Raw genomic sequence first — 14,222 nt, 5'->3', positions numbered from 1 at the left:
CTGTAACCAAGAAGTTCAACAGAATGAAATATTTTTTTCTTGCAACATAAATTTTGCCCATGAAATGTTATCTTTAAAATTTATAGATGCTAAAATTTAATTTAAAAAAAAAATTTGGTTTGGGTCAGTGTTTGAAGCAATGTATAATTAAAAAAGCAGGTTTACTGGTGCTTTAATTACCTTTAACACGCCATGTTCTAAAACTATTTTCCCACTAATGTGGTTTACCCAATGGCTAGGAACTACTGATATCACTGAAGCACAAACACTGCACTCCTGTGACATCACTAGACCCAAGAGAATTGATAGGCTGTCTGCCATGGATTTTGATTCAGATAAAAAAATATTGGCCAACTTTATGTTTCAGCAACACATCTAATTTTGCATAGCCACAGAGCATCATCTTCAATGACCTATCCCAACATTTTAGACCTAATGTATGAGGTCCCCTATTGTGTAGTATTCCCAAGTGGGGATATAAACCATATACAGTGAAACAGGACCATTTTTTTCTTTGTTCAAGGAGACAGAAGTACTGCTAACACAGATCAATGGTGGTACCCGAGTGATTTAACCATGTAAGAACAGAACTGAAAATAAAACAAAACAAACTAAAAAAATAATTGTGAGAACTCCTTATCTTTGGTATTGCAGCTACTGAGGTTCAGGTCGGTCAATCCCTTGTTCTTTGAATAAACTGCATAGGCACAAATTAAAGACAATCTTCAACTTTAAGAGAACTAAGTAAGTTGTCAAACGAAGCAGCGAGCACATACTGTAGGTTTTTTCGGTCGCATTTCGTTTCAACCCTTGCCAGTCCCAAATCCTATAGATCTGCTTCCTAAGATGCGTAAAATGTCTGTCCGAACACAGTGTGTCAATAGTTTTTTTTCCTGACGTGCTTCTTTTCTACCCATGGAACAGTTTGTTGCAGAAGAAGTAGGTGCAGAAAAAAAGTTTCTTTGGTTTCAATTAAGTAGTACATAAAAAAAAAAGTCTCAAGTGTATTTAAAGGATTATTATAGCCTTTGGCTTTTGCTTTGGAACACAGACTTGAGTGTTCAAGGAAGGGGCCATCCACTGGTAGAGCGGCATAGGAAAATGAATGATATTTTTGGTTTCGTCTTGTAGAATGTTGATCCTCCAGGGTGGGATGTTCAAAAACACACATATATATCTATATATATATATATATATATATATATATATATATATATATATATATAGATATATATATTTCATATTTTTTTATCTCCAGAAAATAAATGTACGAAAAATAACATTAAAAGGAGGGTTGTATCTGAAGTAATAAACAGTATGTATAGGCTGTAAAACTTTTTTAGTTTTACTTTTCTTTGGTTAGTAATAGTGTTTGGTTCTTTGGTGTGCTGTATGTTTTACCAGATTGGATATGGATAAATTACGAAAGAATGACTTTGCTGTCAAGTCTTCACAGACCCGGCACAATATGGTGAGCATGTCATATGAGAAAAATAAAAACTATATATACATTATACATGTATTTATGCTTCTACCTTTCGTAGATGAATAAATAAATATATATATGTAAATTTCTACATTGTGTTAGACTTGGCATAAGTAAAAATATATGGCAGGTCATTTACGTGCGGTTGAAATGGTCTCCTGAGTACCTGTTTTATGTATAAAAAAAAGGCATGAAAAATCTATATCATTGTTTACGACAATGAAGTTAGTTAATAAATAAATCATGGCATGGCGCTATCTTTGGAACAGATATAAAATTGATGTCCATTTGTGCTTAATACTGTACTTTGTAAAAGGGTACTTTGTGTGGTAATTGAGCATTCATGCAAAATATAAAGACTGTAAAATAGCTCTATATTAAAAAAAAATAAAAATAAAGCACAAATATAAAATAAAAAACATCATTGGATTCTTGCAGCTTTGTCATTGTGCTCAAGTATGGACCGTGTGGTGTCTTATGGATTAAGAATGCAACCTTTCTTGTGCTATGGACGGAGGTGAAAGCAACTCTGTGATGTGTTTTGCTGGTTTACGTGTTAAACCAATACTGTAGTCGTGTGACGTGAAGCGCATTGATGATGACCTTAGTGTTATGTTGGGTCTTCCAGGTGTTGACCGGTTGAGTGAATATAATTGGTTTGGTGACCTGCCTGAAATGTCCTCTCCTCCAACATGGCATCAAAAGGCAGATGAGGGGTGCAATCCCATGTGAACTTTATTCCACTTGTGCACTGCTGAACATTATGGAGAAATACAGTACACAGATTGTCACCAGTGAATGGCCCCGTCAACAGCAACAAAAAAATATATTTATATATATCCTTTCTTCTCTCTTTTTTTTTTTGGTTACAGTAGAGTTGTGCCCCACTTAAAAGCCTTTCCCATCATGCTTTGGTACAAGTGCTGGAGTTTGATGAACTTCCCCCTGTACTTAAATCGTCCTGCCATTTTTCTAGGCTCCGCCTCCTGGCGTTCATGAAGAAGTTACTGACTGTGGTTAGTTCCAAGCCCAGCTGCTGGGATATGGTAATTTGCATTTCTTTGGACGGGCGTTTATTTTCTTTGAAGATGGCAAAAAGCGTTCTGCGTTGGAGGTCTGTGAAAACAAGGCGGGATTTCTTCTGGCTGTTGTTTCGGTCTTTGTTCGGTTCTTGCTCTTTGCGTTTACATGCTTTGATAAAGACAGAAGACAGAAAGCAAGGTATTAGTATTGCTGTAATCTTCCAGTTATGTGGCAGGTAAAACAAACAAAAGTGCAAGACAATTAGGAATGCACCACAGTCATGATCTGGTCGGTATAAGAAAAATAAGGAATATTTTGCAAGATTTGGGTTTCAACAAGTACTGATTTCTCTGCGAGTTTAGTGCACCAGACAGGGAATAGTCAGTTTCAGCATATAAAACAAATATATGGAATAATGCATCCCTTACAGCAAAACATAGAGGTACTATTCAATTAGCCATGAGGTTCCATCAGAATCTGGTATGATCACATTCTGCAGGATATCAGAGTAGTAAAATATTGCTGATTGTTGCTTGTGTTCTAAGGGCCTGATTCAGCAATGCACGTACGTGTAAAGTTGAATGCAGATTCCCAATTATCGGGAGTCTGAGCGTGCGCAGGACCCGTTCTGCATCCAGGCTCCCATATGGCACTTGCCGACATTGGAGTTTTCCTCCCCAGGAGAAGCCCAGGGAGGAGAAGCAGGTGGGAGGTGTTGGGAGCAGGGTCAGATGGCGCATCATTAAGCCCCGCCCCTCTCTGCAATTTGCCACGAACTGCGCATATTTAAATAAGAGGCGGGGCCAAAATGACGCGATTCTCATAGAATTGCGTCATTACATCACGTCCCCTACTCGCGGACCTGCCGGTCCGCAAGAATATTGTCCTTATTCTGCCCACTTCACTAGGAAGTGCCTACGATTCCGGGGGTGCGGGGGGTTGCCCGATTGGTAGGCATGTATGGCTCTGCCTGATTAACTGGCAGAGGCATTTAAGGGTCGGTGTGGGGACGACCGGCGTTCCCGGAAATGGGTGCGTGTCGGCCCCGTTTTCCGGGAATGGCAAAGCCAGGATCTGTGACCACAGACACAGTTTCCTAGCCTCGCAAGCCAGTCAGCCTGAGTAAGCTTTCTTAACTGGCCGGCATCATCCACCATAATGACCAATGGCCGCGATGGTTATCCCCGTCTGTGACCTCGGTCGCAGTGCTGGCATCACAAATGCACAAAAGCTGCTTTTGCATATCTGCAAGGATGGAATTGCAAAGGTACTTGCGTGCAGCTTTGCAATTCCATCCACTACGGAATCACCCCCTATAAGCGGTGTTTTACCTACTGTAATACCCGGAAGCACATGCACATCACGTATAACCCCAAATGCAAGCTTGTGGCCATTAAATCTACCCTTTATCCTGAAATGCCACATTGCCTGAAGTACCTTTTAATATCTTGATATTTGAAAGAAATTGGTGCAATTTTCCTTATCATACATAATTACTAGATTTGCTTATTATACTAAACATTTTACTAATGCATGTTTTTCTAATATAGGTGTTATCTTATTGGCCTCTTGCTTTATAATAATATGTAAATAATTGTAGACTTTCTTTTTGACCAAAACATAGATTCAGTGCAAAAAAATACAATAGCAAAATTAGTCTGAATATCGGTATCTCAAATAAAGGATTAGCACCTTCTCGAGACGTCATTGCATATTCAAAACTGATGTAATACCTTTTCACACCTTCAAGGAGGTGGTGTATTCTGTTTTCATAGAACTGTAGTCAGTGACCAAAAATGCATGCCAAACTCTATATGGCGCCACCTATTGTCTATGAGGGGTAATGTAAAGTGCTGCGGAATATGTGTGAGCTATATAAATAACTGGTAATAAATAATAATAATAATATTACACATACTTATAAAACGTAAATAACACAGTAACATTTTGTAATAATGCCTTTGTCAGAAACGGATATAGCAATATTTTTTTATTCCTTCTCATAAATTGATATTAAGTGATTTTAATTAAAGAAGAGTCCCGCAATTTGCCCCAACCTCTTTTCATAGTTAAGTGACACTTACATGATCCCCCAATGCAGCTCCTGTAAACAGGGCATATAGAGGGTATATATACTAAAGTGAGAGTTTTTAGAAGTGGAGATGTTGCCCATAGCAACCAATCAGATTCTAGCTTTTATCTTCTAAAACTGCTAGATAAATAAGTACAATCTCATTGGTTGCTATGGGCAATATCTACACTTTTAAACACCCGCACTTTAGTAAATATACCCCGGAATTTGCATCTTGCTGATTATTTTGTGGTATGATAATATTGTTTGTCAATGGCGGTTTGGAGGCAGTAAGATAAATCATAAGCTAAAAATGTCACTCATCATGGGGAGACCCAAATACTATTAGGGCCCTGTGAAAATATTTAGCATTACGGGTCTATACATCACGTTATCGGGGGCTGAGCGGTCCACCGATAATTCACATACTAACTCGCGGCGAGCGCCGGAGCAGTACATCATTGCTCCAGAGCGGACACAGCTGATCCGAAAATCAGCTTTCACCAAAGCGGCTTCAATGCTCCTTTCGAAGTAGTGAAACTTAGCACTGCCGGGTCTGACTTGGCAGTGCTAGTGCGCCTGCGTGAAGTAGAGTTCACGCAGACGCACAAAGTTCCGGCATCTGGCGGAAGGAACCGATCAGGGGCAGAAGGTTCCGAAAAGGTGAGCACTAAGTGCAGAAGCAAACGTAACTATTGTATATTCGGAGCTTGATGAATTACTGTCTCCATACTAGTGCCACATCGAAAGTGAGAGGTAAGCAGGAGATATCTGTCATGTCTCCAGCTTTTACCTTTTTAATGATTGGCCTGAAAACTTTAAATGTTAATTTTCACCTGCTTTTTTTTATAAGTAATAATGAATAGACCCCATAGGCTTGCAAAGTCCTACACTGGTCCTGCATTCTAAATTATAAAACCGTCAAAATACAGCTTCATGATGCACTATTTTCAAGAAAAGGTAAAAGCACACAAGAAATATTGTGCGCTGGAATCCGGTTTCCTCTCCCATGCTGAGTCTACGAGCCCAGACACACATTTCATTTTAACTGGAATCGCAGTAATCCAGCTATTATACAGGAAAGGCAGAGCTCTCAGGCTCATCTCCGTACTTGCTTACAAATGCTCTTTAAGGCTCTTAGCGGATCTCTTCTCCTAGAAATATATGTTATATAAAGCATAAATATATATAGACCAAAGCTATCTAATAATTAATGGGCTCGCTTGTGTCCTTAAGCGCTACACAATAAAAACGGTAACTGGTTTTGCTGCCATAGTCTGGGACTCGCTAGAAACTTTCATCATTACTTATACTTACAAATGGCAGCAGTACAGTGATAGGCTACAGGCAAAGGTCTACAGCTGTGGCCAATTGCTATGGGCCTATGGGGTTTATTTATTTTTCAGTCTGTTTCGACGCGTTTATCAGAGACTTTTACATAAGTTTAGGCCCTACTATATGTATGATCATGATGTCATTGCCGGTAATATTAGCTCAGCCTGTGACTAAAGGATGTCCTGGTGTATATCTTGGCTATTGCTGTCACAATAGAGTAACTATAGCAATGAGCATGCGCGGCAGTGTAATTTTATTACTGTGGGGGGTGGAGGGGGTGGGAGAGGGATCACAAGATCCTTCTCCTGCGAGAGAGCCTCTATAGGCACAAAACGCATACAAACTCAGAAAAGCTACCATTTTTGGAGCACGGTGCATAGGGTCAGATTACAGTCCGCATTGATCATAATTAGGACTGCGGGTCTGCAGAGCTGGTTAGCATTTTGCAGGAGATATCTGTGATGACTCCTGCACCAGGCTATTGATACATAGCCCCGATACTTAAAATCAGACGGAAACTGCCGTTTCCGCATGATTGAAGTAAGAAAGGGCTTGATACATTGGCCCCTTTAGAGAGGAAAAAGTATAATAGTTGCAAGTAGAGACATCGAGTTTGTGAGCTGAAAAAACATCCAGCTGTTGTGCACTTGTCCCGTCGTTTTGTTTTTTGTTTTTCAGATGTCCCTGCGGACCAAGATACAGGTTACGTACATCAGCACCATTTAATATGTCTGTCTACCATTTTTTTTAGTTTTCTTTTTTTTTTTTTTATTAGATTTTATTAACATTTTTGTATTATCATTTATAACAAAAGAAACAACAAGCACACACACACTAGCACACGCGTGTACACAGGCACTTACACGTCATGACGGAAGAAAACTGCAAACAAAATATAACAGCTATACCCAGCCTAAGACTTGACCACGCTATTCCATAAGAGCAGGCGTTATGTGGACGCTCGACACAGGGTTTAGTAAAGTTATTGAAGCAACCTCCATATAAGGTCAGTGAAGTCGCAAGTATGGGGAACATTACACATATTCTACTTTCCCTGAATATGCTCCATCAGCTGTTTTGGTAAAATGGTGCCGGACAGTCACAGTCAACAGAGACAAGCGCTGGTGTGTCGCTGCTAGCTGGTTTATGTGTGCGCAGGGAAACTAAAAGCCAGGAATTGGATTTTCAGTTCCACTTTTTGGAAAAGACCAGATGTATAAAAGTTTAAAAATAAAGTTTTAAAATAGATGAAAAATATTTTCAAAAATAAAAAAAATATATTTTAATAGAATTCTCAATTGGTTTTTGACGCAGGGGCCTGCGTGCGACGTACACCCTGCAACCATTCTAAATACGCCTCTGCTCTGGTGCCGACGAGCATCTCATTTGCATTCAAGCTCATAGCTGTCCAATAACTTCCACTGATACAGATTTGAGATGGCCATTAGTGGGTTAACCATGAATGGTACCATTGGTGGTTAACTTCGATAGTATAAATCATCAACGGGAACCATCGATGGTTTCACCCATCGTTGGTCATCTCTGCTCTTTTACTCACTGGGCAGCAGCCCAATCAGAGTTGGGGACGGGCCGCATTGGGGGGGCATAGCTCTGCTCCGTGTCCCGGTGTCAGCGAAAAAAAAAAAACATTGCGGGTCTCTGTGCCATCGATGGTGAAGAACCACTGGATATCCACCATCGATGGCAAGGCTATCGATCTTCGGTAGTTAACCATTGATGATAGTTAACAATTGACAGTCGATGGCCATCCCTACTACAGAAATGCTGAATAATTCTGCATCAAGAGACGGGCCCATGTCACAAGTATTCCCACAATGGAACATCCCTGTTTCCTATACATCCATGTTTGATTAGGACTCGGAGTGGTTGACAAACATAGACAAACCTAAGATAGCAAAAAGAAAAGTTGAAAGACTATGGGACTAAGGGCCTGATTCAGAGCCGCTCGTAAGCGGCCGCTCGTTCGCTCCGAGCGAAGTTTGCCCAACTGCGCATGCGTATGGATCGTAATACGCATGCGCGAACCAGTCAGTGCGGCCGAAAATCCTTTGTTCGCTAAATAGCAAATGCCTGCTATTTTGAGTGACAGAATGATACGTATGTGGGTGGTAACAGGGGAAGGTGCTTGAAAACGGGGAGTGGAGATCCGAACGCAGGCGTGCTTAAAGGTCAAAACGGGCGTTTTATGGGTGTGCATAATTAATACAGCAGCATCATTGACCACGTCACTTGGTTGTTTTATAGTCAGAACTGCTCGCAAGATTGTGGTAGCAAAAACCAACCACAAGAATAGCGAGCAGTTCATACGCTGGTCGATGTACTCGATTAATCTAATAAATAGCGGACATGACGTAGGATGCGAGCGGCCAGGGGCCGTATTTTTTCAAAAAACGACCGCAAGTTTTGTTCGCTCGTTCAGACCTAGAGGCGTGAACAGACCGCAAAGAGCGAACGGTTGATTTGAATAGCCACCCCTATTTTCTGGACGAGCGAGCGCTAATTGTGTCAGGCTCTGAATCAGGCCCTAATTCTGAAGTGGGAGCAAGGCAAAAAAAAGCACATAACTTTGTATCTGTAACCACCATGTTGCAATACAAGGGGTGCAAATACATTTATTTTCATACAGGGTAAATACTGGCTGCTGCTGCATGTAGCCCACATATGCAATGGCTATGGCTTTATTTGTACACTGCAATTTACATTGGGTTAGGACACGCCCCTTACACGTCTAACTCTGGGCCTGAGATTCAGCAGCAGACGCAAATGCAATCGCAACTTCAATCGCTTACGAATTGCATTTGTTAAAATATGCTAATGTTTGCCAAAGCACAGCCGCCATAAAGACGCCCGCCGCTGCCTTCTCATATCCATCCAATGACGCACTCCTGCAAAAACACCGGTATCGGTGCACAGCAAGCAGTCACGCAGCGTGTACTGCAAGTCTGACCAGCCGCAAACACTCTCCTCACGTGCAGGGAGGTCTCATGCTGCAATCGCTATGGATAATTTATGCACGCCCATGAAAAGGTCAGGTACGCCTGCATTCACTTAACCAACCCCAAACGCTGACCACATGACACTCACTTTGCGAATGGATCCTCTGTGCGTGCATAATCGCAATGCAATCGCGACGTGGGCGCAGTGCGACTTACACTAATGTGCAATGGTAAATAATCACCCCAGAACTGCATAAAAATCGTCATTGCGTCCGCTGCTGATTAAGGCCCTCTCTCTGCGCATTTTACATCGGCCCCACCTGCAGCGCAGCACGGTTTTGCAGAAGGTGCACAGTTACGTTCTCTTTTTTGCTTTGCTCTCAACCCAGAACCAGCTCCTATAACACATAGGTGACTTTCATAAAACAATAAGAAAATATAACAACAGCACCTTTATAAAACCTTACTAATATGAAGAACTGCTATAAACTACATACAAGTGGGTCTAGTTTTAAACACTATAATGCAACTGCCAGTCATATCCCCCCTCCCCAATACATGTCCCCAAATGAAATAGCCTGGTATTATAAGAACAGTCACTTACAGGATTTCAAGATACTGGAGAACTCGGGAGCTGTGCAGTAACATCAAGTGTAAATATGAAAAGAAAAAAAAATATAGAATTAAAACTTGTATCAATCTTTTCTTAAATATATTACATTTAAAATTTTGGACAGCTTATTTTATATACATACCCCCCGCCCACCTTCACAGGATATACACCAATAATAGGATTGTCAAACGAAAGACCAAACAGGAGCAATTCACTGACACCAGCATAGATAATCCCACTATATATTATTATTAATCTAAAAACTACTTTTTTTAAAGGGCCACTTCCAAATCGCAGCTGCCCTGAGACCATCGGCGTAATGGCTGCCATTTGTTTGCAAAGTGTCTAAGTGAAGAACCCAGCAAGCGCCATCACAGAGGAGGCCTAAGTCAGGGGTCGGCGCGGTGTCGGTGACCTTTGCCGCTATGGGGGCTGCACAATGGTACGCATTTCAGACGCATCTTAGCTTGCGACTGAAGGGGCGGAGCTGGGTTGTAACGGTCACTAAGGCAATACTCAGCTCACAGTGGGTGTTATGATGTAAGAGTAATATGCCTGTTTCCAGCTGTGTGTTAGCACGAAGTATAGGCTGCTGTAAGATTATAATGACGAGTATCATACCAAGCGTACGAACAGGCGGAGGGCGCACCACAAGTTGCATATGAGCCAATGTATGAGATTTATTTCCTCGCACAGAACTCCGGAGCAATTACAACCGACTTGCGTTCAACTCAGCATCAGGTCCAAATGTATATGCAGTTGTAGGTGGATGCTCTTAGGATAGTCTGGGCATTCAATTCTTGTTACTGATATATATAGTACTACATATAATAAATATATATGATCCATCCTTTCTTGAGCTGGCATTTCAATATTTAGGATATGTACATATAAATGACGTACCAGCAAAACAAAATGAAATAAAAACGAAGCACGAAGTTTAAGAGTATGGCCACTATAACCTTTAGAACTTTCATGGAATAGTAAATATGATTGGGAGGATGTGTTTTTGTCTTTAATGGTCAAAGTATACAAAAACAAGACACAGAGGCAGAGACGTGGTTTCCAACAGACACTTTGCTCCTAAGAAAGTGCAGCTGCTAAACGCGTCGCTACCATTGGGCGTAACTACCATAGATGCATGGGGTGCAGATGCTGTGGGGCCCAGAGCTGAAGGGGGTCCATTTATCTTAAAAAAGTTAGATGTGCCATATACATTTTTGACCATTTGGTGGTACATAGGGGCCCTTACAGACTTTTCCTATGGGGCCTTCAAATACCTAGTTATTCTCCTGGTCGCTACTACTGCTTGGCGGAGTTTGGAGCAGTACAGTCCACAGACTTTAATTACGACTCTTTTGGCATTTCATGTTCAATACAATAAACAATAAATATTTAGTTACAAAGCACGGAAATTTAGGAAGACTGAGCATCCGTGCGAAACGGAATCCTTCATTAATCCCAACGTTGATAGTGTCTATGAGGGTAATGTATCCTAGTATTTTATATGCATTTATGCAAAGAGCTCATGGAGTGGGTGATAGGTGATCTATAGCTTAGAGGGAACAGTTAAAGGGCAGAGCGTGGGTAGGGATACTGCTCCATGCTGTCTTTCAAATATATATGGACTGTCGTCAGTGACTGCGCTGTTTCCAGGAAGAGCTAGTTAGTAGATGGTAATTACTATTAATAAATCACTATACTTGCTGTACGCTCTATTGTGGTGCAAATGCTCTCAAGTATGGAAAGGTCTTTTTTATTACATCTGTTTAAAATGTTGTGAAAGCTTAATCCTTTCATGGCTAAATGTAAAGTGACTGCATCAGCATTCTAACTCATGGTGCGTATGCAAAAAGCATTCCAGGGCTCTGCAAATGCTTTCCGGGGCCCCGGCCACTTAAGGAAAAGGGTTCCTGAGCATTGATTATGTCACTTTAAGGTGCTTGCCTAAGACGTTTATTAAGTAATTAAAACTGATTTAATTATATTGCCAATAATAATAATAATAATAATAATAATAATAATAATAAAATAGTAGTTAGTTTAACTCAGTGGTCTCCAACCGGTAGCTCGCGGTGCTTAATTTTGGTAGCTAAAAAATCTATTGGGACGCGCTATCACAAAAGCAGCTGGTATAATGGGTAGTCACACTACCGTGCTCCCCCGTGCCATCGACGCCAGGGATGGAGCCACAGGGAAGCACATCATGTGATTGCCACAGCCTCTACAGCAATCACCTGACGTGCTTCCCCGTGGTTCCACCCACGGCGTCTACGTTATGGCGGAGCGAGTGACTCCTGCCCAGCCCTGCCGGAAAATCAGACACAGCCCTGCCTATGGGCCTGATTCAGAGCCGCTCGTAAGCGGCCGCTCGTTCGTTCCGAGCGAAGTTTGGCCAACTGCGCATGCGTACGGATCATAATATGCATGCGCGAACCAGTCAGTGCGGCCGAAAAACGTTTGTTCGCTAAATAGCGAATGCCTGCTAATATGAGTGACAGGAGGAGGCGTATGTGGGTGGTAACAGGGGAAGGTGCTTGTAAACGGGGAGTGGAGATCCGAACGCAGGCGTGCTTAAAGGTCAAAACGGGCGTTTTATGGGTGTGCATAATTAATACAGCAGCGTCATTGACCACGTCACTTGGTTGTTTTATAGTCAGAACTGCTCGCAAGATTGTGGTAGCAAAAACCAACCACAAGAATAGCGAGCAGTTCATACGCTGGTCGATGTACTCGATTAATCTAATAAATAGCGGACATGATGTAGGATGCGAGCGGCCAGGGGGCGTAGTTATCCAAAGAACGACCGCAAGTTTTGTTCGCACGTTCAGACATAGAGGCGTGAACAGACCGCAAAGAGCGAACGGTTCATTTGAATAGCCACCCCCTTTTCCTGAACGACCGTCCGCAAATTGCGTCCGGCTCTGAATCAGGCCCTATATCTTTTGCTCCTCTACTGCACGTACCTCCTTGGAGCCGGTAATTAACAGTGAAATGTGCCTGTGCTTAAATTTATTAAATTTTATTTACAAACTACAATAATATCACTGTAATAACTAAATGCATTGCTGTTTTCAACATTTTGAAACATTTTTTATTTTTTTTTCATTTTCATTAAATGACCTTCAATTGTTCGGTTATTAGCCAGATTTTTTTTGTTTTCTACAATGTTAGTAGCTCATCAGGAGGTTTAATTTTTCTAAAGTAGCTCACACCCCAATTTATGTTGGCGACCACTGGTTTAACTGGTATTTTAAGAAGCTTGATCAGGTGTAAAAATGTTGGTATTGCAAAGTCTGGGGATCTATTCGCCTCCCAGGCAAAGGCAGAAATTGAATTAGTAATATCTCAATTGTGGAGCGGTTACTCTTATGGTGGGTACACACCTGAAAGATATATCTGCAGATGATGGTCGTTCATACACGCTGAACGGCCATCATCTATCTGGCAGCCGCGTGTTCCGCTGACAGGGAGGCGGGTGGGGGGAGGGGCCGTCCTCTTCCCTGCAGCTGTCGCTGTGTGCGTACGGGCGGTCTGCAGGCCGCCCGTGCACACTTGCCGATGGACAGATATGTCTGCAGACATATCTGTCCATCGGCTGTGCAGCACAGCCAAAGCGATATGTCGGTGAACGACGCGGTTCACAGACATATCGGCTGTACACACTGGCCAACGGGCAGCAAATATATTGGCTGATCAATTGATCGCCCAATATATCGGCCAGTGTGTTCCCAGCATTACTTGCATGAAAGGTGGCAAGTTCATGTGTTTATTTATTTATCTTATTATTTTTGTAGTTTTTAAGTGAAATTAAGGTGACATGACCCCTGCAGAGTACAGACCTCAACATTAAACATTTCCACACGCGTTACAAAATGCACAATTATAAAAAAAACAAAAACTAAATAGTCTATGTGGCACGCACAAAACTTGATGATACATTAATACCTTTTTGAAGGCCCTTATACTGGATTGACTTGACCTGTCCTTAAATTAAGCCAGGTGAAGGCCATTCTGACCCTTCTAACGACGTAGCAGGATTTGATGCCTACTCTCAACAATTTAACATCCATGGGCTCCGCAGCTGACTGAGGTCCCCATTTATCAAGGCAGCTTTATACCAGCGGCATATTTCATTTAGTATTACAGTAATACAAACAAAAATGCCACTATCACTTATCAATACTTACTCCTTCGGCGTGGTCCAGCAAAGTCCTCCTCGTCGGCAGGGTCCTCCGCTCACCTTAACGCTGCCAGCATTTCGACATGCATGACGGTCCACTTGCGCATGTGCATGGCACTTTAACCCGGTGGGGAACTGGCAGTGCCTGGAGGGCTTCACCGAAGCCGGAAAGGCAGTACTGGGTCCCCATTGCAGGCATTGGGACTTGTGTTGCCACATGGTAAACCAAGCTGAGAGTCCGGTCCAATTCTTTGTTGTGTCTACTTTTTTGGAGGTAGTGCATCCTGATGTAGGTCCTCAAATTTGGTGAGAGGAACCCATTATTACACACGACTTCTATACTTTTTTTTTGCTGCATGGGGGGCGGGTGTTAGGCTGTGGGGGTGGGGGACAGGTTTTAGGGTTAGGTCGGGGGGGCAGGGTTAGGCTGCAGGAAAGGTCAGTTGGAGGAGGGTTAGTGGTTAAGGTTAGGATCCTTACCCTATTCTGTTAATATGCTGCTGTCAGTAAACAGGTCAGCCGTTTTGCATGTGTAACATAACTTGGTGATATGG

General features: G+C 42.1%; 1 protein-coding gene across 2 annotated transcripts in view; it reads right to left on the bottom strand.

Moving 5' to 3' along the window:
• Window positions 1-2,390: 2,390 nt before the first annotated feature.
• Window positions 2,391-14,222, bottom strand: part of ONECUT2 (one cut homeobox 2) — a 59,107-nt gene continuing 47,275 nt past the window's right edge. The window contains exons 2-3 of one of the 2 annotated variants that reach the window (XM_088476525.1): window positions 9,477-9,506; window positions 2,391-2,677 (exon numbers count right to left, since the gene is read on the bottom strand). In XM_088476525.1, coding sequence (XP_088332651.1) covers window positions 2,391-2,677; window positions 9,477-9,506 — 317 coding nt within the window. The remainder of the gene's footprint in view (window positions 2,678-9,476; window positions 9,507-14,222) is intronic. The other variant, XM_088476526.1, reaches the window with a different exon arrangement.

Source organism: Taudactylus pleione, unplaced genomic scaffold (genome assembly GCF_031769625.1).
Source record: "Taudactylus pleione unplaced genomic scaffold, aTauple2 ptg000189l, whole genome shotgun sequence".
Classification (NCBI taxonomy): Eukaryota; Metazoa; Chordata; class Amphibia; order Anura; family Myobatrachidae; genus Taudactylus; species Taudactylus pleione.
Note: the sequence above shows the minus strand (reverse complement) of the source record. Positions and strands in the feature narration are given on the sequence as shown.